The 27,031-nt window shown below is 43.9% G+C and overlaps 1 protein-coding gene across 1 annotated transcript; it reads right to left on the minus strand.

Annotated features, from left to right (window-relative positions):
* Window positions 1–26,096: 26,096 nt before the first annotated feature.
* CBY3 (chibby family member 3) lies at window positions 26,097–26,852 on the minus strand. The gene has a single exon (XM_003404929.3). The coding sequence runs from the start codon at window positions 26,850–26,852 to the stop codon at window positions 26,097–26,099; it is 756 nt and encodes a 251-aa protein (XP_003404977.1).
* Between the last annotated feature and the right edge of the window lie 179 nt (window positions 26,853–27,031).

Genomic DNA, 27,031 nt, shown 5'->3' on the forward strand with positions numbered 1-27,031 from the left:
CCAGGACATGAAACAGACACCTACCTCTTCCCCTTTCTTAATAGCTTACAGCATTTGAGAGCTCTGGTTTCTGATTGGTGGTAGTGGTTGCTTTTGAGTTGACTATGACTCGTAACTGCCTGTTGTACATCTTCATGATCATGGTTATGTCTGAGTCTGTTGTTACGGGCACTGTGTCAATCCGTCTCACTCAGGACCTCTGTTATGAATTGTGTCCCCCAAGAATATGTGTTGTAAATCATAACCTCTGTGCCAGTGGTTTTAATCCCATTTGGTAATGTGTTGTCTTTGTTATGTTAATGAGACAGGGTTAACGTAGGGTATTTCTTGAGCCAATCTCTTCTGAGACATGAAAGAGATTAAACAAGCAAACAAATGGAAGAAGAGAGATGCCAAGCTACATGGAGCTCTCTAAGGAACCAGGAAACAGAAGCTAAAGAAACTAGGACCTTTCCCTGAGAGCTGGCAGAGAAAGCCTTCCCCTAGAGCTGGTGCTTTGAACTCAGAAGTCTAGCCTCCTAAACTGTGAGAAAATAAATTTCTGCTTATTCTAGCCATCCACTTGTGGTATTTCTGTTATAGCAATACTAGATAACTAGGACAGCCTCCCTTGCCCTTGCCAACCCTCTACTTTACCAACCATGATGTCCTTTTCTAGAGATTGGTCTTTCCTGATGATGTGTCCAAAGTAAGTCAGTCAAAGTATCTCCATGATTGTATTTCTTCTAAGACTAATTTGATCATTCTTTTGGCAGCCCATGGTGTATTCAGTAATCTTCACCAACACCACAGCTGGAATGCATCAATTCTTCAGTCTTCCTTTTTCATTGTCCAGCTTTCGAATGCATATGAAGCAACTGAAAATACTACGGGTTAGGTCAGGTGCACCTTACTCATCTTTTTAAAATCTTTTTAAGATTTTAAAAAAGTTTTTTTGCAGCAGATTTGCCCAATGCAATATGTCATTTGATGTCTTGACTGACTGCTGCTTACATGAAAGTTGATTATTGATCCAAATAGGATGAAGGCATTGACAACTTAAATTTTTTCATCATTTATCTTGATGTGGCTTATTGGTCCCGTTGAGAGGATTTTCATTTTCTTCATGTTCAGGCATAATCCATACTAAAGGCTGTTGTCTTTGACCTTCATCAGTAAGTGCTTCAAGTCACCTTCATTTTCTGAAAGCAAGGTTGTGTCATCTGCATTTCTCAGGTTGACAATGAGTCTTCCTCCAAATCTGATGCCATGTTGTTCTTCATATAGTCCAGCTTCTTGGATTATTCAGCATATAGATCAAATAAGTAAGATGAAAAGTTGTAATCCCACCACACACATTTTCTAACTCTGAACCATGCAGTATCTCCTTGTTCTGTCAAATGACTGCCTCTCAACCTACGTACAGGTTTCACATGTTCAGGAACTCCCACTCTTTGTAATGTCATCAAGGAACTGGTGGCAAATGGCTAAGTGCTTGACTGCTAACTGAAGGATCAGTGGTTTGAACCCACCAGCTGCTTGGCTGGAGAAAGATGTGGCAATTTGCTACCGTAAAGATTTACAGCCTTGGAAATCCTATTGGGCAGTTCTACTCTATTCTTGAGATGGTCTCTAAATTCAGGTGGAATATACGCAAGGTCATACTTCAGCTCTCGTGGACTTTCTTCAGCTTCATCTTGAACTTGCATATGAGCAATAGATGGTTTCTTCCGCAGTTGGCTCCTGGCTTTGTCTTGACTGATGATAGTGAGCTTTTCCATCATCTCTTTCCACAGATGGAGTCAATTTGATTCCTGTGTAATCCAATAATCATTATGGAGAGATTACCATATTTTTACACAAATAACATGCACATCATACATTTTTTTGCCAACGACACACCCCCTCATGCATTATTTACGTGGACACATTATTTCCAAAAAATACTGTGTATCATTTTCTTAGGATAGATTTCTGGAAGTAAAATTACAAAAGGACTTGAGAATTTTTAGGGCTATTACTAATAAAATGTTCTAGCACTTGACAGTCCTCTCTGTGGTATGTGCCACCCATTCTGCTGGCCCTGAGACTTTCCTCTAAATTTGCACATTTAGTACAGAGAGAAACAATATCTCTACATCGATTTGATTACTAGTAAGATGAAATGAATTTCATACATGTATAGCCAGTTCCCGTATATGAGTTGCAAGTTTGAGTTCTTTCCCCAGTGGTCATTTGGTCTTGATATACTTCTTATACTGTAAAAAAAATACCAAAACCAAACGCATTGCCATCGAGTCAATTCCAACCCATAACAATCCTATAGGACAGAGTAGAACTGCTCCAAAGGGTTTCTAAGGAGTGCCTGATGGATTTGAACTGCGAACCTTTTGGTTAGCAGCTGAACTCTTAAACCAATACGCCACCAGGGTTTCCAGTATACTGTGAAGAGCTCTTAGGGCTAGTAAACCTTGACCATTGTTGCCCCGAACACTTTTCTCACCTGCTTACCTTTTATGTTGTTGTTTTAATATTTAAACATACAGAAGCTTTTAATTTTAATGAAGGCCATATATACTTAACCTTTGAGATGCATTCTTTGTCTTTAGGCTTAGAAAGTCCTTTCCCATCCAGAGAATTGCTATAATGCCAAACGGGTTTCAGCCAAGCTTTCAGACTAAGACAGACCAGGAAGAAAGACTTAGTGATCTACCTTGGAAAAATATAGCCAGTGAAAACCCTGGGGATTACAACAATCAAGATCCCATTGTACACGGGGTCACCATGAGTTAAGGGCCAAGTTAGGGGCTGATTAGACAGCAGCTAACAACAAGAAGTGATTGTTACTCAGCTTGAAAGTTTGCAGGGAGGTGCTATCCGTACCTTGCAGTTGGAATGTAAACTAGTGCACTCTGTCTGGAAGGTCATTAACTGTGTATATTGAAAGCCTTAAAAATACGCATCCCCTTTTTCCCAGACATTCTACCTCCACTTTTACAGATTTAATTACAAGGATGTCATCACAGCATGAAATGGAGAAATTTTAGAAAACAAATATCTAATGGTGCATTGAATAAATTGTGGTACATCTATATCATTCAGTGTGGGCAATATCACTCCCAAGGGAGGAAAAAGTGGTCCTTAGGTGAGGGAGGATAAATAAATCTTAGACATTACCATAGCTTATGTTCCTCCAAAGGGCCACAGTACGTAAAGAAACATACAGTGTATCTGTGCTATCAAAATTTCATGGGGGGATTAGGAAAAAAAAAAGGGCATTTTAGGGGAGTGATGGAATACTCTTCAGTCATTAAAAATGATATAAAGTATATTTTTTACTGGAAAGATGTTTATAATATTGAGAAAGGACAATTCATGAAACTATAATACAGTATGGCTCAGTTTTTTAAAAATATGTATAACTACACACATGCACAGGAAAAATATATGTATCTGGAAAGATATAATCCAAAATGTTGACAGGGACTTACTTTAGGTTTTGGGAGCATGAATGAATTTTTGGCTTCTCAGTATTTTCCATTGTATCAATGCTGAACACTCATTACTTGTAGATATAAAACTTTAAAACTCTGAGTTACAAGGATGGTCAGAACGTAGTAGACCTCAGTCGGGAGTTTCTGCAAGTCCTCACAGCACCACGGCACCCCCTGCCTCTGGAGCCTGCCTGCACAGGGGGAGCACACTTGAAAATTGCAGAAGCTTGGAAAGAGCCCCAGGGCACATGCCATCCACAGATGGAGCCCTGATTTCCCAAACACCTACGTGCAGCATGGCTCTGCACGCCTCACTCTGCACTTGTTGTTGCATGAGAAGTGTCACTATGTGACACATGTAAGAACACATCCAACACTTAATGAGGGCTCAATACACAGTAACCGTTGACGTTGTTAAAATGTGTGCTCAACTGAGAAAAGGGAAAGCTCAGAAAAGATAAGAACTCTTGCTAGTAGACTGAACCAGGTCCCAAACCATCATAATTTGAATGTTAAAAGTCACATTGCTTTATTTATAGTCCTAGCTTGGTGAAAGTCCCTGGGTAGTACAAATAGTTGAGGTGCTCAGTTGCTAAGCAAAAAGTTGGCAGTTGGCGTCCACCCACAGGTGCCTTGGAAGAAAGGCCTGGTGATCTACTTCCCAAAAAATCAGCCATTGAAAACCCTAGGGAGCACAGTTGTATTCAGACACGTGTGGGGATGCCATGAGTACAGGTAACTGGTAATGTTGTTGAAGCCTCCTTGTTTTGGTTACATTTGTTTCCCTCCTACTTATATATTCATGTCAATTAACTAAAGTAACAACAACAATAATAATAGTTAACCCCTGCTTGGTTCTGCTAGATATTTGATGTACATATTAAATTGCCATACCCCCTAAGGCATATGTATTATTATCCATGTCTTACGGATAACAAAACTGAGGCTTAGAAATGTTAAGTCTTGCTTAAATTCTAATAAATGACAGAACCTGAATTCAAACCCAGATCTGTCTCATTCCAAAGCTCATGGTCTTTAGTTTCCACGAACTAATGAATTCTGGCCAATACGAGAAGTGTGTGTTACAATGTACTTATGTTGATTAAATGTGTACATCTAAAACAAATGTGAATTCAGACACTTTGTGCCGTGAAAACGAAGTCTTCTCCCAGTCCTGCCTCCGCTCTTGAGGCTGAGGGTCCTCAGCCACTGATGCAGGCTCTCTTTTAAGGAGTAGGGGTCTGCAGCTGACCAGGGACCACAAAGGGGGATCCTAACACACCCTCTTCAGTCCACTCAACACAGCTCCTTTAGGCAGAGAGTGGCACAACCTATTCGTTTTGAACCATGACCCACTGCCCAGCACCGCCTCATAAACACGTTCATGTCATGCATTCATCCACGAACAAAGCTCATTCTCTGTGCCAGGCCGTGGGCTGAGAGCAGGATGTAGGGGGATGATCATAGGGAAAAGTTCCCTGCTGTTGAGAAGCTTACGATCCAGCAGGGGAGGTGAACGAAAAATGAATAACTATATGTCCATAGCTACAAATTTTGGCAAGGATAAGGAAAGCCCCTAATGTAATTTGGGGGCTTGGGGAAAATTGCCGAGAAAGTAGCATTTAAACTGGGATCTGACAGGTGATAAGGCCTGTTTAGGGCAGGGGTTTGGTGGAAACCCAGCTTTGAGGCTAGGAGAAGGAAGGGCAGGAGTAACAGCCCAGGCCGAATGAGCAGGGGGGTTGATTCCACTTGCCACGGGAAACCACTGAAGGCTTAAGCAGCACAGTGACGTGATCCCGCTAATATCCTTAGAAGATTATTCTAGCTGCTGTGCTAAGGATAGTTTGATAAGAGGCCATTCCTCCTTCCTCCTCTACCACACCCCATCTAATATCCACATCCTGCCTCTTCTATGTCACTTCTCTCCCACAGATGACACTCTGGACCAGGTCCCCATCAACTAATGAATGCAGTAGACCTCCCCAGCTATACCCTTGTCCTGTGCCTGGTCACCCCCACATGCAGCAGGTGTGTTTTTTTGTTTGTTTTCGGTAACATGTTTCCCCATAGGGTTTCCAAGGAGCTCCTGGTGGATTAACTACTATGCCACCAGGGTGTCTGTAACATGTTTAGTGAAATATAATTTACATATTATAAAACTCACCCATTTAAAGTATCCAATTTAGTTTTTAGTGTATTCCCAGAGTTGTACAACCATCTCCACAAAGTTTGAAACATTTTTAATTACTCTAAAAATAAACTCTGTACACCTAAGCAATCAAGTGATCCTTCAAAAATGCAAATCAGATAATGTCACTCCCCTGCTTTAAATCCTTCAGTGGCTTCTCATTGCACTTCAAATTAAATCTAATTTCTTTGCCATGGTCTATGAGGTCTTCCATGATCAGGCTCCTGTGTCCCTCCCGGCTATCTTCTCCTTAACTCTCCACCTCCTTCTCCAGGCTCCAGCCACACTGAACTCCTTGCTGTTCTTTCCCACCCAAGGGACTTGGCAAATGGTATTTCGCCTGCCTGGAACACTCTCCCCAAATGCTTGTCATTACCAGTTCCTTCGCATCTATCACAGTTTTGAGTCTTCCTAATTTCATTCTCCTTTTGGGAGATTGCGTGACCCATGGCCTACCAGCTCCTATATGCACTCATTTCATGCATTCATCCACCAACAAAATACATTCCCTGTGTCATGTCCCTCCATTTCCTTCACAGTGTTTTTATCTTAATTTTCTTGTTTATTTATTTGGTGACTTGCTTATTGCCTGTTCCCCACACTAGAATGAGCCCCTCAGATTAGAAGACACTCAAAAGACAACTGGAAAAATCTGCCTCCTCAAAGCAGAGTTGATCTTAATGACGTGGATGGAGGCAAGCTTTTGGGACCTTCATTTGCTGATGTGGCACAACTCAAAATGAGAAGAAACAACTGCAAACATCCATTAATAATAGGAATGTGGAATGTACAAAGTATGAATTTAGGAAAATTTGAAATTGTCAAAAATGAAATGGAATGCCTTAAACATTGATATCCTAGGCATTAGTGAGCTGAAGTGGACTGGTATTGGCCATTTTGAATCAGACATTCATAGCATATACTATGCTGGCAATGCCAAATTGAACAGGAATGGCATTGGATTCATCATCAGAAAGAGCATTTTAAGATTTACTCTGAAGTACAACACTGTCAGTGATAGAATAATATCCATATACGTACGAGGAAAACAAGTTAATATGACTGTCTCAGTCATCTAGGGCAGCTATAACAGAAATACCACAAGTGGATGGCTTTAACAAAGAGAGATTTATTTTCTCATAGTCTTGTAGGCTAGAAATGCAGATTCAGAGCGTTAGCTCCAGGAGAAGTCTTTCTCTGTTGGCTCTGGAGGAAGGAACTTCTCAACAATCTTCCCCTGGACTAGCAGCTTCTCTGTGCAGGAACCCTGGGTCCAAAGAACACACTCTGCTCCTGGTGCTTCTTTCTTGTTGGTATGAGGTCCCCAACTCCCTGTTGCTTTCCTTTCCTTTTATGTCTTGTAAGATAAAAGGTGGTGCAGGCCATACCCCAGGGAAACTCTCTTTACATTGCATCAGGGATGTGGCCTTAGTAAAGGTGTTACAATCCCACTCTAATCCTCTAACATCAAATTACAATCACAAAATGGAGGACAACCACACAATACTGGGAATCGTGGGTCAGCCAAATTGATATACACATTTTCAGGGGGACACAATTCAATCCATGACAACAACTATTATTCAAATTTACACATCAAACACTAATGCCAAAGATGAGGAAATTGAAGATTTTTACCAACTTCTGCAGTCTGAAATTGATCAAACATGCAATGAAGATGCATTGATAATTACTGGTGATTGGAATTCGAAAGTTGGAAACAAGAAGGATTAGTAGTTGGAAAATACTGCCTTGGTGAAAGAAACGATGCCAGAGATGGCATGATAGAATTTTGCAAGCCCAACGACTTCTTCGTTACAAACACCTTTTTTCAACAACATAAATGGTGACTATACACATGGGGACTTTGCTGGACGGAATACGCAGGAATCAAATAGGTTAAATCTGTGGAAAGAGATGATGGAAAACCTCAATATCATCCAACAGAACAAAGCCAGAGGCCGACTGCAGAACAGATCATCAATTGTTCAAGAGGAGCCTAGTCCCTGAAATTTGGCAACATGGAGGTCACTGGGGCCATTTATGTTGAGAGATAGGGTGGAAGCCAGACTGGAATGCACTGAAGATTAAAGCAAGGTAAATGAAATAACTAGCACACTCTTCTTAGAATTAAGGTAGCAAATTTGTGATGGTTTAAGCCACTAAGTTTACGATTTGTTATAGCAGTAATAGGTAAGTAATACAGGGCTTATTCCTGGGGAAAAAAAAAAAAAAAGGACAGTTCATTTTCTCATAAATTAAAAAAAAAACTCATGCAATTATATCTGTGGATACTCAAAGAAGCACTTGGTAGAATTCCATATCCGTTCCTAATTAAATTTTAAGTAAAATAGGAATAGAAAGAAAACAGTTTAATAATGGCTATTCACCAAAACCTAATCATATAAAGCAAACTAAAGTGAAATTCCGAAGTTGTTTCCATTAAAATTTGAAACAAGACGTCTCGGGGAACATCTAGCTCAACTGGCATAACATAGTCCAAAAAGAAAATGTTCTATGTTCAACTTTGGTGAGTAGCATCTGGGGTCTTAAAAGCCTGTGATCGGCCATAAGTCACTGGTCTCACCCCTTCCAGAGTAAGGCAGAATGAAGAAAACTAAAGATACAAAGCAAAGATTAGTCCAAAGGATTAATGGACTGCATCTACCACAGCCTCCATCACACTGAGTCCAGTACAACTAGATGGTGCCCAGCTACCACCACTGACTACTCTGACAGAAATCAATCACAGTACAGGGTCCTGAACAGAGCTGGAGAAAAATGTAGAACCAAAAAAGACCAGACTTACTGGTCTGACAAAGACTGGAGAAACTCTGAGAGTATGGCCCCTGAACACCTTTTAGCTCAGTAATGAAGTCACTCCTGAGGTTCGCTTTTCAGCCAAAAATTAGAGAGGCCCGTAAAACAAAACGAGGCTAAAGGGGCACACCAGCCCAGAGGCAAGGACTAGAAGGCAGGAGGAGACAGGAAAGCTGGTAATAGGGAACCCAAGGTACAAAAGGGGAGAATGTTGATATGTCATGGGGTTGGCAACCCATGTCACAAAACTTTATGTGTACTAATTGTTTAATGAGAAGCTAGTTTGTTCTGTAAACCTTCATCTAAAGTACAATTTTTCAAAGAAAAGCTAAAAAATAAATACTTAAATAATTGTTCAAAGAACAACAACAAAAAATCTGGAACAAGACAGGGATGGTTACTACTGCTTAACGTTGTTTTGAGGGTCTGGCTAGACAACGTGATTAGAACTGGATTCAGTGATATTAAAGTTCAATTGAAAGAACAAATGCTGGAGTATTGCCCAGAATATTGTGAAAAGAAGGATAGTGTAGAGTATAGGAGAACTAGCAAAAGAATAGACAAGCAGAATTCAGGAATAGCTGCAAGTATGTATGCCAGATTAATATATGACTGAGAAATCCGGGTGCTTGAAAGGAGGTGCCCGGCTCCTAACCAAAAGGTTAGTGGTTCAAACCTACCAAGCCACTCTGCAGAAGAAAGACCTGGCGTTTCCCCAACCCCACCTCCCAGGTAAAGATAACAGCCTAGAAAACCCTATAGAGCAGTTCAACTATCATATGTGGTCACTACGAGTTGAAATTGACTCAACGGCACCTAACAACAAAAGTATATGACCAAAATAGCACTTCTGTTCAGTGGAAAAAGAGATGATTTATTTGATAGATTATTTACTTGATAGATGGCATTATTGGCAATCCTTATGTGAGGAAAAAAAAGAGGTGAACTCTAACCCAGTGGGGTTAGAGTGATTTTGCCCCCAGGGTACCTTTGGCAAAGCCTGCTGACATTTTTAGTTGTCACACCTGGGGTGAGGGGCACTATTGGCACCTAATTCATAGAGGCCAGGGATGCTGCCAAACATACTACAAAGCACAGGACAACTCCTACAACAAAGAATTACCTAGTCCTGTCTTAGTATCTAGTGCTGTTATAACAGAAATACCACAAGTGGATGGCTTTAATAAACAGAAGTCTATTCTCTCACAGTTGAGGAGGCTAGAAGTCTGAATTCAGGGCACCAGCTCCAGGGGTAGGTTATTTCTCTATCGGCTCTGGGGGAAGGTCCTTGTCATCAATTTTCCCCTGGGTCTAGGAGCTTCTCAGCACAGGGATCCTGAGTCCAAAGGACACACTCTGCTCCTGGCTGTTCTTGCTTGGTGGTAATAAGGTCCCTATCTCTCTGCTCAGCTTCTCTCCTTTTATCTCTTGTGAGATAAAAGGTGATGCAGGGCACACCCCAGGTAAACTCCCCTTACGTCCAATCAGGGCTGTGACAGTGACATGAGTGAGGGTTTTCATCCCACCCTAATCCTCTTTAACATTACCTAATCTTGCCCTATTAACCAGAGGCAGAGATTAGGATTTACAACACATAGCAAAAATTACCCCCCACATGTCTGTCAGTTTGTCGTACTGTGGGGGCTGGTGTGTTGCTGTGATGCTGGAAGCTATGGCACCGGTATTCAGATACCAGCAGGGTCACCCATGGAGGACAGGTTTCAGCTGAGCTTCCACACTAAGACAGACTAGGAAGAAGGACCCAGCAGTCTACTTCTGAAAAGCATTAGCCAGTGAAAACCTTATGAATAGCAGCAGAACATTGTCTGATATAGTGCTAGAAGTTGAGCCCCCCAGGTTGGAAGGCACTCAAAAGATGACTGGGGAAGAGCTGCCTCCTCAAAGTAGAGTCAACCTTAATGACGTGAATGGAGTAAAGCTTTCAGGACCTTCATTTGCTGATGTTGCATGACTCAAAACGAGAAAAAACAGCTGCAAACATCCATTAGTAATCGGAACCTGGAAGGTACAAAGTATGAATCTAGGAAAATTCGAAATTGTCGAAAATGAAATGGAACGCATAAACGTTAATATCCTAGGCATCAGTGAGCTGAAATGGACTGGTATTGGCCATTTTGAATCAGACAATCATGTAGTCTATTAGCTGGGAATGACAACTTGAAGAGGAACATTGTTGCATTCATCATCAAAAAGAATGTTTCAAGATCTATCCAGAAGTACAACGGTGTCAGTGATAGGATAATATCCATATGCCTACAAGGAAGACCAGTTAATACAACTATTATTCAAATTTACGCACCAACCACTAGGGTCAAAGATGAAGAAATAGAAGATTTTTATCAGCTGCTACAGTCTGAAATTGATCAAACATGCAATCAAGATGCATTGATAATTACTGGCGATTGGAATGCGAAAGTAGGAAACAAAGAAGAAGGACCAGTAGTTGGAAAATATGGCCTTGGTGATAGAAACAATGCTGGAGATCAAATGACAGAATTTTGCAAGACCAACGACTTCCTCATTGCAAATACCTTCTTTCACCAACATAAACGGCGACTATACACATGGACCTCGCCAGATGGAACACACAGAAATCAAATTGACTACACCTGTGGAAAGAGACAATGGAAAAGCTCAATATCATCAGTCAGAACAAGGCCAGGGGCCGACTGTGGAACAGACCATCAATTGCTCCTATGCAAGTTCAAGCTGAAACTGAAGAAACTCAGAGCAAGTCCACAAGAACCAAAATACGACCTTGAGTATATCCCACCTGAATTTAGAGACCATCTGAAGAATAGATTTGACACATTGAACACTAGTGACCGCAGACCAGACGAGTTGTGGAGTGACATCAAGGACATCATCCATGAAGAAAGCGAGAGGTCACTGAAAAGACAGGAAAGAAAGAAAAGACCAAGATGGTTGTCAGAGGAGACTGAAACTTGCTCTTGAGTGTTGAGCAGCTAAAGCAAAAGGAAGAACCGATGAAGTAAAAGAACTGAACAGAAGATTTCAAAGGGCCTCTCCAGAAGACAAAGTAAAGTATTATAATGACATGTGCAAAGAGCTGGAGATGGAAAACCAAAAGGGAAGAACACGCTCGGTGTTTCTCAAGCTGAAAGAAGTGAAGAAAAAATTCAAGCCTCGAGTTGCAAAAGAGAAGGATTCCATGGGGAAAATATTAAACGACACAGGAAGCATCAAAAGAAGATGGAAGAAATACAGAGACATTATACCAAAAAGAATTAGTCGATATTCAACCATTTCAAGAGGTGGCATATGATCAGGAACCGATGGTACTGAAGGAAGAAGTCCAAGCTGCCCTGAAGGCATTGGTGAAAAACGAGGCTCCAGGAATTGATGGAATATCAATTGAGATGTTTCAACAAACAGATACAACGCTGGAGGTGCTCACTCGTCTATGCCAAGAAATATGGAAGACAGCTTCCTGGCTAACTGACTGGAAGAGATCCATATTTATGCCTATTCCCAAGAAAGGTGATCCAACCGAATGTGGAAATTATAGAACAATATCATTAATATCACACGCAAGCAAAATTTTGCTGAAGATCATTCAAAAGCGTCTGCAGCAGTATATCAACAGGGAACTGCCAGAAATACAGGCCGGTTTCAGAAGAGGACGTGGAACCAGGGATATCATTGCTGATGTCAGATGGATCCTGGCGGAAAGCAGAGAATACCAAAAGGATGTTAACCTGTGTTTTATTGACTATGCAAAGGCATTCGACTGTGTGGACCATAACAAGCTGTGGATAACCCTGCGAAGAATGGGAATTCCAGAACACTTAATTGTGCTCATGAGGAACTTTTACATTGATCAAGAGGCAGTTGTTTGGACAGAACAAGGGGATACTGGTTGGTTTAAAGTCAGGAAAGGTGTGCATCAGGGTTGTATTCTTTCACCATACCTATTTAATCTGTATGCTGAACAAATACTACGAGAAGCTGGACTATATGAAGAAGAATGGGGCATCAGGATTGGAGGAAGATTCACTAACAACCTGCGTTATGCAGATGATACAACCTTGCTTGCTGAAAGTGAAGAGAACTTGAAGCACTTACTAATGAAGATCAAAGACCACAGCCTTCAGTATGGATTACACCTCAACATAAAGAAAACAAAAAACCTCACGACTGGACCAATGATCCACATCATGATAAACAGAGAAAAGACTGACGTTGTCCAGGATTTCATTTTACTTGGATCCACGATTAGCACCCATGGAAGCAGCAGTCAAGAAATCAAAAGATGCATTGCATTGGACAAATCTGCCGCAAAGGACCTCTTCAAAGTGCTGAAGAGCAAAGATATCACCCTGAAGACTAAGGCGCCCCTGACCCAGGCCATGGTATTTTCAATCATATCATATGCGTGTGAAAGCTGGACAATGAATAAGCAAGACCGAAGAAGAGTTGACATCTTTGAATTGTGGTGTTGGCAAAGAATATTGAATATACCATGGACTGACAAAAGAATGAACAAATCTGGCTTGGAAGAAGCGCGGCCAGAATGCTCCTTAGAAGCAAGGATGGAGAGGCTACATCTTACATACTTTGGACATGTTGTCAGGAGGGATCAGTCCCTGGAAAAGGACATCATGCTTGGCAGAGTACAGGGTCAGCGGGAAAGAGGAAGACCCTCAACAAGGTGGATTGACACAGTGGCTGCAACAATGAGCTCAAGCATAACAGCGATTGTAAGGATGGCGCAGGACCAGGCAGTGTTTCGTTCTGTTGTGCATAGGGTCACTAAGAGTCGGAACCGACTCGACGGCACCTAACAACAACAACAGCAAAAATTACATGAGATCACAAAATGAAGGACAACTACATAATGCTAGGAATCATGGCCTAGCCAAGTTGACACATATTTTGGGGGGACACTCTTGAATCTATAATATTCCACCCTCTGGTCCCCCAAATTCATGTCCTTGCCATATGTAAAACACTTTCATCCCATCATATTATCCTGAAAGTCTTAAATCAACTCCAAGTCCGAATTCCATATTGGGGCAAAATTCCTATTCATCTGTGAAACCTAGAATACAGGTTACCTGCTTCCAAAGCAGAATGGTGAAACAGGCACTAGGTGGACATTTCCATCACAAATGGGAGAAATTGGAGGGAAAGAAAGGATAACAGGGACCAAGCAAATCAGCAGAACACGTTACAATAGCTCTCGAGACTTGAAAATAATCCTCTGTTCTCTGAGACTGTTTAGGTAATGGTCCTGCCCTCCAGATCTGGGTGGAGGCCACTGGCCTTGGGCTTCAGCTCCACCTTCCAGGCCCACTGGAACAGCAACTCTGCTCCTTCATCTTTTGACAACCACATTCTCCTAGTCCTTCTGAGTGGCAACCCTACCTCCTCAGCCATGGCAGGGTGTGTTCTTCTGTCCCTCAGGCATGGCAGCCTCACCTCCTCAGCTTTGGGCAGTGGATCCAACCCTATCCTGCTGGCACTCATCAAAAGCAGCCCTACTCTGGTAGATGAGTTGGTGAAGATTTGACTCTTTGAAACCTAGAATGCTGTGGCCCCACCCTTGAGACTTAGCAGGCTGTGGTTCCACCCTTTGAGATCCCAGAGGCTGTGGACCTACCTTTTGAGACCTAGGCAGCTCTGCTTCCTGTGCTCCTTGTCTCTTTAGCTTCTGCTTTCTTGTTCCTTGGTCTTTTGGCCCCTCAGGCCCTTAGTCTGTTGGGTCTGTTGGGCATGCCCAGCATCTGCCCTGCTTTGGCAAGTGCTACAAGAGCCCTTTATTGTTGTTGTTGTTAAGTGCCGTCGAGTTGGTTCTGACTCATAGCAACCCTATGTACAACAGAATGGAACACTGCCCAGTCCTGTACCATGCCCACAACCGTTTTTATGCTTGAGCCCATTGTTGCAGCCACTTTGTCAATCCATCTCGTTGAGGGTCTTCCTCTTTTTCATTGACCCTGTACTTTACCTAGCATGATGTCCTTCCCCAGGGACTGATTTCTCCCAACAGCATGTCCAAAGTTTGTAAGACGTAGTCTCGCCAACCTTGCTTCTAAGGAGCACTCTGGTTGTACTCTTCCAAGACAGATTTGTTTGTTCTTTTGTCAGTCCATGGTATGTTCAATATTCTTCGCCGACACCACAAATCAAAGGCATCGATTCTTCTTCTGTCTTCCTTATTCATTGTCCAGCTTTCACATGCATATGATGCGATTGAAAATACTATGGCCTGGGTCAGGCACACCTTAGTCTTCAAGATGATATCTTTGCTTTTCAACACTTTAAGAGGTCTTTTACAGCAGATTTGCCCAATGCAAAGCCTCTTTTGATTTCTTGACTGCTCTTTCCGTGGCTGTCGATTGTGGATCCAAGTAAAATGAAATCCTTGACAACTTCAATCTTTTCTCCATTTATCATGACGTTGCTTATTGGCCCAGTTGTGAGGATTTTTGTTTTCTTTATGTTGAGGTGCAATCCATACTGAAGGCTATGGTCTTTGATCTTTATCAGTAACTGCTTCAAGTTCTCTTCACTTTCAGCAAGCAAGGCTGTGTCATCTGCATAATGCAGGTTGTTAATGAGTCTTCCTCCAATCCTGATGCCCCGTTCTTCTTCATATAGTCCAGCTTCTCAGACTATTTGCACAGCATACAGATTGAAAAGGTATGGTTAAAGGATACAACCCTGAGGCATGCCTTTCCTGACTTTAAACACGCAGTATCCCCTTGTTCTGTCCAAACAACTGCCTCTTGATCTATGTACAGGTTCCTCATGAGCACAATTAAGTGTTCTGGAATTCCCGTTCTTTGCAGGGTTATCCATAGTTTGTTATGGTCCACACAGTTGAATGCCTTTGCATAGTCAATAAAACACAGATAAACATCTTTCTGGTATTCTCTGCTTTCAGCCAAGATCCATCTGACATCAGCAATGAGAACGCTGGTTCCACATCCTCTCTGAATCCAGCCTGAATTTCTGGCAGTTCCCTGTCGATATACTGCTGCAGCCGCTTTTGAATGATCCTCAGCAAAATTTTACTTGCATGTGTTATTGTTTGATAATATCCACATTCGGTTGGATCACCTTTCTTGGGAATAGGCATAAATATGGATCTCTTCCAGTCAGTTGGCCATGTAGCTGTCTTCCAAATTTCTTGGTATAGACCAGTGAGTACTTCCAGCGCTGCCTCCAGTTGTTGAAACATCTCAATTGATATTCCGTCAATTCCTGGAAACTTGTTTTCACCAATGCCTTCAGTGCAGCTTTCACTTCTTTCTCCAGTACCATCAGTTCCTGATCATATGCTACCTCTTGAAATGGTTGACCATCCACCAATTCTTTTTGGTATAATGACTGTGTGTGTTCCTTCCATCTTCTTTAGATGCTTCCTGAGTCGTTTAAGATTTCCACACAGAATCCTTCACTATTGCAACTCAAGTCTTGAATTTTTTTTTTCAATTCTTTCAGCTTAAGAAATGCCAAGCATGTTCTTCCCTTTTGGTTTTCTATCTCCAGCTCTTCGTTCATGTCATTATAATACTATACTTTGCCTTCTCAAGCTTCCCTTTGAAATCTCTTCAGTTCTTTTACTTTGTCATTTCTTCACTTTGCTTTAGCTACTCAACATTCAAGAGCAAGTTTCAGAGTCTCTTCTGACATCCATTTTGGTCTTCAGCTCTACCCATAAATGCCTGGAGGCACCCCACTCTGTTAGTAATTTTGACCAGAAGACACTCAGAAATCTGCCTTCAAAGGTTGGCAAGCCTAACTCCACCAATATGTGCCCGGAGGCACCCCACTCCACTAGGAAGCCTCCTGCCCAAAGGCACTCAGCTCTCTTGCTCTGTGGGTCAGTTTCCATTGTCTTGCACTGGTCTCTTGCTTCTGCTGCTGCTGTTTCTTTGCTGCTGCTTCTGGCTGTCTGCGTCTCTGTGGTGTTACAGCTCTACTCACCAGAATTGTCTTTGATGTCCATAAATTCCCAAACAGTCTCTTCAAGACAATCTAGGCTCTTAGCATTACATACTTTAAAACTCTTCCAGCCTCTACCCATTATTCAATTCCAAAACCGCTTCCATTTTGTAGGTATCTGTTAGGAGGCTAGAAGTCTAAATTCAGGGCACCAGCTCTAGGGGTAGGCTTTTTCTGTCAGCCTGGGGGAAGGTTCTTTTCATCAATCTTTCCCTGGGTCTAGGAGCTTCTCAGCACAGGGATCCCAAGTCCAGAGCTTTTGCTCTGCTCCTGGTTCTTCCCGCTTGGTGGTAATGAGGTCCCTATCTCTCTGCTCACCTTCTCTCTCCTTTTATCTCTGGTAAGATGAAAGATGATGCAGGCTACGCCCCAGGGAAACTTCCTTACACCAGGTCAGGGCTGTGCCCTGAGTAAGGGTATTGCATCCCACCCTAATCCTCTTTAACATAACCTAATCTTGCCTCATTAGCCACAGGCAGAGATTAGAATTTATAACATGTAGGAAAATTACAAAACGTAAGACAACCACACAATACTGGGAATCTTGGCCTAGCCAAGTTAACACATTTTGGGGGGGACACTATTCAATTTACGACAAGTCCCAAATGTCAATAGTGTCACAGTTGAGAAATCTTGCCTTTGACTAACATGAAACACTGAAATACCTTCCTGATAGATTAAAGATTTTATAACAAATATTAAAAATTAAAATATTAGAAGAAAAAATATAATATTTACATAATTTTGAGGTAGGAAAAACCCTCCTAAGCAAGTCAGAAAACCAAAAGCCAACAAGAAAAAGATAGATGTATTTGACTATGCACAATTTTTTAATTTTTCATGGAAAAAGATATAAGAAAATACATAAACAAATGATAGACTGGGAAAACATGTATAACATATATGAAGGACAGAATCAAAAGCCGTAATATGCAATGGCACCTACCAATTTTTAAGAAAAGAACAGCAAGCCAATAAGAAATAAGTATCCCACCAAAAGGCCCTGTAGTTCATCCTGACAAGTAGTAAGGGAAATGGTAATTAAAGCAGCAATAGGATTGGTAGAGATTGTCACTCATGTGACAATCCCTTATCCCCAATTGTAAATCCATAAAGTTCTAGAAACCAGAAAGCTTTTGTTTTTGGTTTAGTAAATTTGGGGCCAATTAATTTAGCAGCAAGACTTGAGCTGAACTTTTGTGAGGTTATTTGCCATTTTTACTACTATTGCTCAGTAAGAATATTCTTATATTTTGCAGCATTTTGCAGCAGAGCTATTAATTAATGAGTTTAATTAGGAGATACAGCCCGAGAGCCTACTGAGGGTGTCATGTAATTTCCTAATCCAGAAAATTCTGTATTCTAGAACATATTTAGGGATTCTGAATCAGAGTTTGTAGATCTGTAATCTCCAGTGGCCAGCAAGGATGCAGTGAGAGAACCCTGCACTGACCAATTTTCAAATGTTAAACCAACCTTGCATTTCTGGGATAAATCCTACTTGGTCATGATATATTATTTTTCTATACAATGTTGGGTTTGATTTGCTAATATTTTATTAAGGATTTTTAAGTCTGTATTCAGGAGGCCTCTTGGTCTTTAATTTTCTTTTTGTTATGTCTGTCAGGCTTTTGTCTCAGATTATGCTGGCCTTTTTTGTTTGTATCAGATTGGTGTTATTTCCTCAGTGACAAAATTGACCACTGAAACCATCTGGGCCTGGAGTTTTCTTTTGGGGGAGCTTTTGGTAACAAACCCAATTTCTTTACCTGTGTCTTTTTTAGGAATAAACCCCATGGGAAATACATCAACTCCTTGGTCAGAGCTTAGTTACATGCTCACCCCAAGCTAATCAAGGCAAGGAAAATGGCTTCAGCATGTTTGGCTTAGATAAACCAGAGTTTATCCGTGAACCAGGCCAAGGGGCACTTTCTCCGAGGGTGAAACTTAAAGAGCTCTGTTAGTAAAGGGTGGGGGAAAGGGATTAAGTAGTCAACCCAGTGTCTGCTACAGAATGAAAAGGGGGGAGAAAGAAGAAACTCTGAAAGACTGAGAAATTACCTCCAAAGAGACAAATTAAATCCGGAAGAGATCCACCATTGAAGAGCAAGTCTGCACTGTTTCCACCTTCATCAACAATGGGGGCTCAGAGTTGGACATGCTCATACCTAGAAAATAAAGCTACTTTGTTCCCATTTGAGTGGTAATAGGTAAATACTATCCTACTCTAACCCACCCCATTCCTTTGTAAGTATATTGGTGCAAATGACAATGTTCACTAAATGCTCAACCAATCTTAAAAATCCATTAATGTATACACAGGATAGGAAAAGGGCTCAAGTTACAGAGCCTTCAGGAGGGATGAGGAGGCTTCTGTCAGAGCTGTATAGTCTCACAGGGCTGACCTGTAGTCTTATGGGGCTGTGGTGCAGATGAGCACACTAAAGAGCACACATGTGCACGCACACACACACACACAAAACCAGTTGCCATCCAGTCGATTCCAACTCACAGCAGCCCCATGTGTGTTAGAACTGTGCTCCACAGGGTTTTGTTTTTTTTTTTTAATTTTTATTGTGTTTTAAGTGAGAGTTTACAAATCAAGTCAGTCTCTGACACAAAAACTTATATACACCTTGCTACATACTCCCAATTACTCTCCCCCGAATGAGACAGCCCACTCTCTCCCTCCACTTTCTCTTTTCTTGTCCATTTCACCAGCTTCTAACCCCCCTCTACCCTCTCATCTCTCCTCCAGGGAGGAGATGCCAACATAGTCTCAAGTGTCCACCTGATCCAAGAAGCTCACTCCTCACCAGCAACCCTCTCCAACCCATTGTCCAGTCCAAGCCATGTCTGAAGAGTTGGTTTCGGGAATGGTTCCTGTCTTGGGCCAACAGAAGGTCTGGGGGCCATGACCACTGGGGTCTTTCCAGTCTCAGTCAGACCATTAAGTCTGGCCTTATGAGAATTTGGGGTCTGCATCCCACTGCTCTCCTGCTCCCTCAGGGGTTCTGTGTTCTGTTCCCTGTCAGGGCAGTCATGCTCCACAGGGTTTTCAATGACTGATTTTTTTGGAAGTAAATCACCATATCTTTCTTCTGAAGTACTACTGGGTGGGCTTGAACCACCACCGTTTCAGTTAGTACCCAAGCCGTTAACCATTTGCACCACCCAGGAGCTCTAGCTAAAGAGTACAGGCTAGCCCTAACTGGATAGCTGTAATTCACAGCCCTTTGGGCCAGAGCAAGTGAACTCACACAATCTTTAGTTTAGAATGAATTCAAGGGTGCTGTCTTTGACTGGAGGAAGGGACTTTCACTGGCTATCCATGATCCAGGAAATGAATTCCAGATTCTCAGGGCTCACAGTCTCAAGGGAAATAATGTCTGCCTGCTTGCCTACTTGCTAGCTTGCTTGTACCTGTTTTGTTCCAGAAAGGATTTAGGATGCACTATGGGCTATTTTCTAAAAAAAAAAAAAAAAAAAACTAGTTTTTAGTATGGGCTATTTTCTAGGTTATGCTGCAATCACAAACCAAAATCTCAGTAGCTTAAGGCAACAAATTTTATTTCTCTGCTCTGCTTTCTCTGTATTGTCCTTTCTCAAGGACTTAAGCTGATGGAGCCCCCAGCAGCTGGAATCACTACCATGGCTCTTAAAGACTCTGTCCAGAAGTGACACACATTTCTTCTATCAACAGTTCATTCAATAAGCAAGTCACATTGCCCACTCTTTCTTCCAGAGGTCAGGAAATGAAATCTTCCTATGGGCCTGGGAAGAGAAGAACCAGAAGTATTGGTGAACAATATCAATGACTACCCTAGGCCAAGTGTATGTGTTTATATACACACGAGAGGAAGTGTCTCTTGCAGTAAAAATAGAGCACCTTATTCGTGGCACAGCTAAGTTCCAATTAGTCTTGGAACTATTTACCTTAGTCAACGCCCACCCAATTAATAAGTCAGGAGATGATAGCAGCTCTCCAGTGGGCCTGGCCTTGCCAATAATACTCAGACTGCGCCAAAGTCCCTGCTTTTCTCACCTTTCACACCCTTCCCCCCAGAGTTTTCCCTGTTCAGGGATGAGTCTGCAAGACCTGGTCTTTTGGTTCTGGAAACTGACAAATAATTTAGTTGTTGTTGTTGTCACCTGCTATGGCGTTGGCCCCTGACTCATGGTGACCCCGTGCACAATGGAATGAAACACTGCCTGGTCCTGCACCATGTCTATGATTGGTTGCGGATCAGACAGTTGCGATCCATAGGGTTTTCACGGGCTAATTTTTGGAAGTAGGCCACCAGGCCTTTCTTCCTGCTTTGCCTTAGTCTGGAACCTTCACTGAAACCTGTTTAGCATAATGGCAACACGCAATCCTCCACTGCAGACTGGTGGTGGCAGCGCACGAGGTGTGTTGGCTGTGAATTGAACCTGGCTTTCTTTTTTTTCTTACACTGAAGGGAAGAACTCTACCACTGACCCATCACTGGCCCCAATTATTTCAGAGTTATTACTGAGTCAAATAAATCTGAGTAATGCAAGACTTCTCTGTGACCCTGGACAAGTATAAAAGATAAAGGTAAACCCGTGGTCAGGCCCAAGGGCGGGACAAACTCACCGGGAATGATGTGGGAGGGAGAGGGTTGGGGCTATCTTCCAACTGAGCAGAGCGAGCCCGGAGGGCCACAAGTTGGGGTGGGGGCTAGGAGCAGAGGAAGGAGGATATACACACTTAGTCAGTTGTGTTCAATGACTATTGATCTCACTGGGGCCTCCCAGCAACCTCAGATCTCCAAGAAACAGGCTCGGAGACGTGCACAAAGTCACAGAGCCAGTGAGTGGGCAGAGTAGAACAGGGCTTAAGTCCACACCCAAAACCAGTGCCCCTTCTACCACTGTAGCCAATCTGAGAGCCCAGGGTGCCTGGCCAAAAGAAACACTAGGAGTGGGGGCTGGCTACTGGAGAAGTCCTGGGCCCCTCGCTAGTGAGGCACGGGGTGGAGAGGCCAGGGGGAGAGAAAATCAGCCACAATCTCAAAGACACTTCAGGAATAGGAACAGGCAAACCAGGCCTGAGCTCAGGCTCCACCTAGGTGAGGAATGTGCCACCTCTTTAGGGGCAGAAACCGGCTTTGGGCTCTGAGTAACCAGCAGGGGGCGCCATATCCCCATGCTCCCATCCAAATCCCAGAGAAGGCAGGCTGGCAGCTGGGCCTGGGGAAGTGATTCAGCCTTGGAGAAGTCTTTTCCTGGTTCCTACCCTGAAAGTGGTTGAAAACTATTATCAGTTGGTTCCCTCTGTGGAACTGCATTGGACAGGGTAAGAACCAATCCTGTTCATTTTAAACCCTAATCTTCAAATATTAAAATACTGTTCGCACACTTATAAGGGCCAAGTAAGATGAGGACTGAAAATAGACCGATAGACCCAACAATGTGGAGGGACATGGGGTCCTTGGTGAAAGCAGTTTGGGGAAAGTGGTAGTTGAGAAATCCCAAGCTGAGTGAGTTTAAGAGCAAACAGGAGAGGATGAATTGGAGACAGTGAATATAAACAATTTTTTTGAGTTTCGTTATACAGGGGAGCACAGAAATAGGGCAGTAGATGGAAGGAGATATGGTGTCAAGAAAGGATATTTTTTCCCACAAATGGAAGCCCTACTAGTGTCTCTACTTTTATTTCCCTTTATCTCTCACTGTAGACAAATCTACAGTCTTTTTGACCTCCCTCTTCAAGCCCAAAAATATTTTTGCAAAATTCTGCTCCTGAGCAGGAGGTAAAAGCCACAAAGAATCCTTTGTTCCTGCTTTCTACTGTCACATTCCTCCCCTGGGGCAATGAGCTTGGCTGCCTAAATCAGGGGCAATGCCAGAGAGTGAAATTCCAGCGCAGAAAGAGCAAAGTCGGGTATCTCAAAATATTATCATGCCCCATTTAATTTGCGCCTTTAATTCACTCGGATGCATCTCCCTAACCAGGACCCACACGGGCTGTCGGGCCCCCCGCGCCTTGCGTGGCATGACAGATATGTCTCTCTACTGTAGGACCATTATTTGTTTTCAAGTGGTCTGGCCAAAGCATTATTCCCTAAACTTTAAGCATTCTCAGTTCTCCTTTATAATGTTTGCTATTTCCCCATCCAAACCACTGCTGTCAAGTCAATCCCGACTCATAGCAACCCTATAGGACAGAGTAGAGCTGCCCTATATGGTTCCCAAGGCTGTCAATCTTTACAGAAGCAGACTGTCACATCTTTCTTCCACAGAACAGCTAGTGGGTTTGAACCACCAACCTTTAGATTAGCAGCTACTTCCCCAAACCACCTTTAATTTTTACTTCATGTTTTTATGTAAAACAACTTCCTTCTCTTTTTTACTTAGTTCTTGTAAAAGGACAGTTTATTTTACAACCATTATAACTATTTTGAATTTTTTTTAATATAAATACAGGATTATTAAAATGAAAAAGACTACTGCTCTAAAGTAATGTCATTTTTTTAAAGCTTAGTGGCCAAAGAAATGTTTTGTATTGTTTTGCTGATTTAATTATAAGGCCACATTTTCATACAAAATTGTGGCTTAGTAACCTCTAGTCCTACTATGTCCTGTACAGTTGCTGTCTTAGTTATCTAGTGCTGCTGTAACAGAAATACCACAAGTGGATGGCTTTAACAGAAATTTATTTTCTCAAAGTTTAGGAAGCTAAAAGCCCGAATTCAGGGTGCCGGTTGTAGGGGAAGGCTTTTTCTCTCTGTTGGGTCTGGAGGAAGGTCCTTGTCTCTTCTCAGCAATTTTCACATGGCTTGGCATCTCTCTTCCTCATCTCTGCTCTGCTCGCTCGTTTAATCTCTTTTGTATCTCAAAACAGATTGACTTAGTCTCAGGGGACATCTGGCTCAATTGGTATAATATAGGTTAGAAAGAAAATATTCTACATTCTACCTTGGTGAGTAGCATCTGGGGTCTTAAAAGGTTGTGAGTGGTCATCTAAGATACTCCACTGGTCTCGCCCCTTCAGAAGCAAGGAAGAATGAAGAAAAACCAAAGACACAAGGGAAAGATTAGTCCAAAGTAAGACAGGGAGCAAAGGCCTTGAGATCAGAGGGTACCTGTTTGAGAAATAGCGAAGAGACTGGTGTGGTTAGAGGAGAGGCAAGTAAAAGAGAAATAGACTACACTATAAGGGAGGTGGAAACCCTGGTGGCATAGTGGTTAACTGCTATGGCTGCTAACCAAAGGGTCGGCCATTTGAATCCGCCAGGCGCTCCTTGGAAACTCTATGGGGCAGTTCTACTCTGGAATTGACTCAACGGCACTGGGTTTGGTTTTTTTTTACACATATATAAGGGAGGCAATAGGGGGTTGAATGTGGAACCTAGAGACCTAGTAAGACAAGGAACAGAAGGACCCCAAATCTGTAAACAAAGTAACAAGAAATAGGCCAGGGCACAGAAACAAAGCCATTCCCCAGAACAGTGGGGCAGGGTATCTGAAAATAGCCCACAAACTTCTTTAAAGCTGCCTTTCAGAAGCAGCTGGAGAAGTCCAGGCCCAGGGACATGTGCAGAACATCCACCTGTGGCTGCTGTGTGACCTTCCACTAAGGGCCGAGAGGGGCTACGGCCCCAGCAGGGGAATCAAACCTGGGGAGCAAGAGGCTGTGTAGGCGTGACACCCCATAATAAGTCCTGCTACGAATCCCAGAGGCGTCTGGGACAGGAGCCATCTTGGAAAGCTGCTGCACAGGCACCTTAGTTAACATATCCCCACCTGTGCCTATGAATAAACTTGAATCTTCAATCCCCAGTCCCCAAGAGCTTTTAAAGACTCTGCTCTGTCTTTTGTTCTCTGAGATGTGGGTATGCATTGCTCTGGGCCCTCCTCGTCTCCATTTGCAAGCCTCTTCAATAAAGCTTTGCTCAAGTGGAAAACTATGTGCCTTACTTGGTCATTCTTGACCGGTGCGAGGCAAGAACCTCATTCCAGTAACAAATGGACTAATGGACCACAACCACCACATCGTCCACCAGACTGAGCCCAGTACAACCAGATGGTGCTCAGCTACCACCACCGACTTTTCTGACAGGGAGCACAACAGAGGGTCCCAGACAGAGCTGAAAGAAAATGTAGAATAAAATTTAAACTTACAAAAAAAGACCAGATTTACTGGTCTGACAGAGACTGGCGGAAACCCCTGACACACCCTTTTAACTCAGTATGGAAGTCACTCCTTAGGCTCACCCTTCAGCCAAAGATTAGATAGACCCATTAAAAAAACAAAAAAACAAACTCATTGCCATCAAGTCAATTCCCACCCACAGCAACCCTATAGGACCGAGTAGAAGCGCCCCATAGGGTTTCCAAGGAGCACCTGGTGGATTTGAACTGCCAACCTTCTGGCTAGCAGCTGTAACACTAACCACCACACCACTAAGGTTTCCAGACAGGCCCATAAAACAATAATACTCGTAGCTCAACCACGTATTCAAGACTAAATGGGCACACTAACCCAGGGGCAAGAACCAGATGGCAGGAAGGAACAGGAAAGCTGGATGAATGGGAAATGGGGAACCCAAGGTTGAGAAGGGGAGAGTACTGACACATTGTGTCGATGGCAATCAATGTCACAAAACATGTATAGTACTGTTTAGTAAGAAAATAATTTGTAAACCTTCATCTAAAGCACAATAAAAAAAAAAGATTGACTTAAGACACAACCTACACTAATTCTGCCTCATTAATATAAAAAGACAACCCATTGCCAAATGGGATTATAACCACAGGCATGTTGTTGTGTGCCTTTGAGCTAATTCTGACTCATAGCCACCCTCTAGGACAGAGGAGAACTGCCCCACAGGGTTTCCAAGGAGCTAGAGGTCCGGATTCACAACACATATTTTGTGGGGACACAATTCAATCCATAACAGTGACTATGAGCTGGAATAGATCTGACGGCAATGAGCTAGACTGTGGACTGGACTCCCCCTGCAGAGTGCTGGCTGGCACTCTGGATCGGACAGATCTCTCATTCTACAGAGGAGAGAAAGGAGGCTTTTAACAGATGTGACGCTCCTCAAGCCGCACAGCCAGGTGTTGGGAGCCGAAGGTTTCCAGAAAGCTCCTGGGGGTGGGGGGATCAGTTTCCTGGTAGTAAAATACACTTAACCTGCGCCTCAACGCCCAGAGGTCGAAGTACCAGGTCCGGGCCCACCCCGCCCGACCTGCTTGCATCACTGCCCTCCATTCCCTGAGCACCCAAATTGTCTAGGCCTCCCGGACCTTGTCCTTGGTTCCTTGGGCCTAGAGAGCCACTACCTGTCATGCCCTGGAGCACAGGCACTGTTGGTTTCAGGTCTGGCTCCTACCTCCACGATCCCCACGGGGCGCACACAGACCTTCCCCACCGCCCTATCGCACCCTCCCGAGACAGGCTCCTTAGGTCAGTCGCCTATCCACATCCGCCCTGACCCGCCCCGCCTCGCCGAGGGCCCACACCAGGGCGGGTCCCAGAGAGCCCGCGGACGCGATCCGCTAGGTGGCAGAAGACAGCAGTCGGCGGGCAGCAGGGGCCGCGGCGAGGAACCGGGCGCGCGTGCGCAGCACGGAGCTTTATTGCGTCACCGCGCCTCGAGCGCGCGCGCCTCGAGCATGAGCACGCCGCTGGCGCTTTGGCGCTTGTGCAGCTTCCTCTGCCAGGCGCGCGCCGCGGCCACCGGGCTGGCCTCGGCGTCGAGCTTTTTCTCCAGCAGGTGCATGCGCGCCGTGGTCTCAGTCAGCATGTCCATGAGCAGTTCCTGCTGTAGCTTCAGGTAGTTGTTCTCCTCCAGCAACACCTGGCTCTTGACCCGCTGCACGTGCGCCTTCAAGCCAGAGACGGTCTGCGAGGGCTGCGGCGGCCGTGGCCTCCCCAGCGAGCCTTCGGCCGCCCAGCGGCCGCCGCGGAACACAAAGGCCTCATCGCTCAGGCGCGTGCGCGGTGCGCCGTAGCAGAGGCCCAGCTCGGCCTGGCGTGTGTGGTGGTCCAGCAGATAGAAGGTGGACATGGAGGAGATGCGGCGCAGAGGCGGCCGCCGTGGCGAGAAGCGCCGCGAGAAGTGGTCGGCCCAGAACTGCCGTAGCTGCTCCCACAGGCGGCCAGCATGCCCTGGGATCGGACCCCCGAAGGCCTCCAGGGCGGGATCTGGGCCAGCCGCGTTGGGCGTGCAGGCTGCCAGAGGGGCGCTGCGAGGGCACTGGCGACCTGGGCCACGCCCTTGCTTTGGGAGCCCAGGTGTCCCGAATGCTGAAGGCAAGCCAGGGGCACTGCTGGGGGGCAAGATTCCGAGTAAGTGGGCTGTGGGGGTAGCCCATCCTCCCACACCCTGAGGCCGCATGGACAAGGTTTACCCCTAATGGTGGTGCTCAGCGCTGACCACTGAAACCATCACTGCACACACTTAGGAGCCGTAGTCTCACTGAAACCAGCTTCTGCAAAGGGCCAAGGATAAGTAGAAATCTGCTAGATGAACTGAGGGCTGGATATGAAGTACTTCCAGACAGTGAAGAGCTAGGC

Source organism: Loxodonta africana, chromosome 2 (assembly GCF_030014295.1).
Source record: "Loxodonta africana isolate mLoxAfr1 chromosome 2, mLoxAfr1.hap2, whole genome shotgun sequence".
Taxonomy (NCBI): domain Eukaryota; kingdom Metazoa; phylum Chordata; class Mammalia; order Proboscidea; family Elephantidae; genus Loxodonta; species Loxodonta africana.